Here is a 791-nt window from a genome sequence, read left to right as displayed (position 1 = left end):
CTAGCATTTCATAATATATCTCAAAGTTCAACAAATACTATATCATATAAAAATGCATTATAGTGTAAGAATGAGCTTGAATGCTATTAATTTAGACGGACACCTAAAGCAACACCGCGGACCCGTGGTGCGCATGTCAATGACGTCACGAGAGCAATATAAACAGGCGCCCCGGGCAATGAAGGCAGAGATTCCATTCTACATTCAATGGGTAGTCTGAACTGGTCGAGATAGTGATCAAGAAAACACTTGAGAATTGTAGTGTAACGTTGCAGTCACATACAAAAGGTAAGTCGATTTTACGCAACTTGTTTCCCCCCAAATGTCATGTTATATTTTTTTCTTGCTCGTCCTATATTGCAGTGATATTGACGAAAGCACCTTGAGGTCAGTCACCCACTACAATTTGTCCAACATTGTAAGAATCAAGCCCTCACATCCCCTAAAAATTAAAAATGAATAGATAAGCTATCATAAATTTAATAATCCACTTATCGTTAAATAAACAAAATGAGCCTTGAACACAGTTTACACGACCTAAGCACCTAAAAAAAAACATTTCAATCGATCTTAACACCCTTCTTTTCCCTCTCTTTTCCTTCCAGATTGTAGCAAGATGTTGTCACTTGGGAATACATCAGCCACCAACAAGACGGTGCTTGACAGGTACATGAAGCTGCCAATTCCTGACGACAAATGTCAAGTTATGTACGTCTGGGTTGACGGCAGTGGGGAGAACCTCCGCTCAAAGACCAGGACTGTCAACTTCATACCCAAGTCTCCGTCAGGTA

General features: G+C 40.2%; 1 protein-coding gene across 1 annotated transcript in view; it reads left to right on the top strand.

Annotated features, from left to right (window-relative positions):
- Positions 1-205: 205 nt before the first annotated feature.
- Positions 206-791, top strand: part of LOC119588544 (glutamine synthetase-like) — a gene marked incomplete at its 5' end in the record, with an annotated part of 3,134 nt that continues 2,548 nt past the window's right edge. The window contains 2 exon segments of the mRNA XM_037937184.1: positions 206-288; positions 606-788. Of these exon segments, the coding sequence (XP_037793112.1) occupies positions 617-788 (172 nt within the window).

The sequence above is a fragment of the Penaeus monodon genome, chromosome 24 (genome assembly GCF_015228065.2).
Source record: "Penaeus monodon isolate SGIC_2016 chromosome 24, NSTDA_Pmon_1, whole genome shotgun sequence".
NCBI lineage: Eukaryota > Metazoa > Arthropoda > Malacostraca > Decapoda > Penaeidae > Penaeus > Penaeus monodon.
The sequence above is the reverse complement of the archived record's forward strand: the minus strand, read 5'-3'. Positions and strand labels throughout refer to the sequence as shown.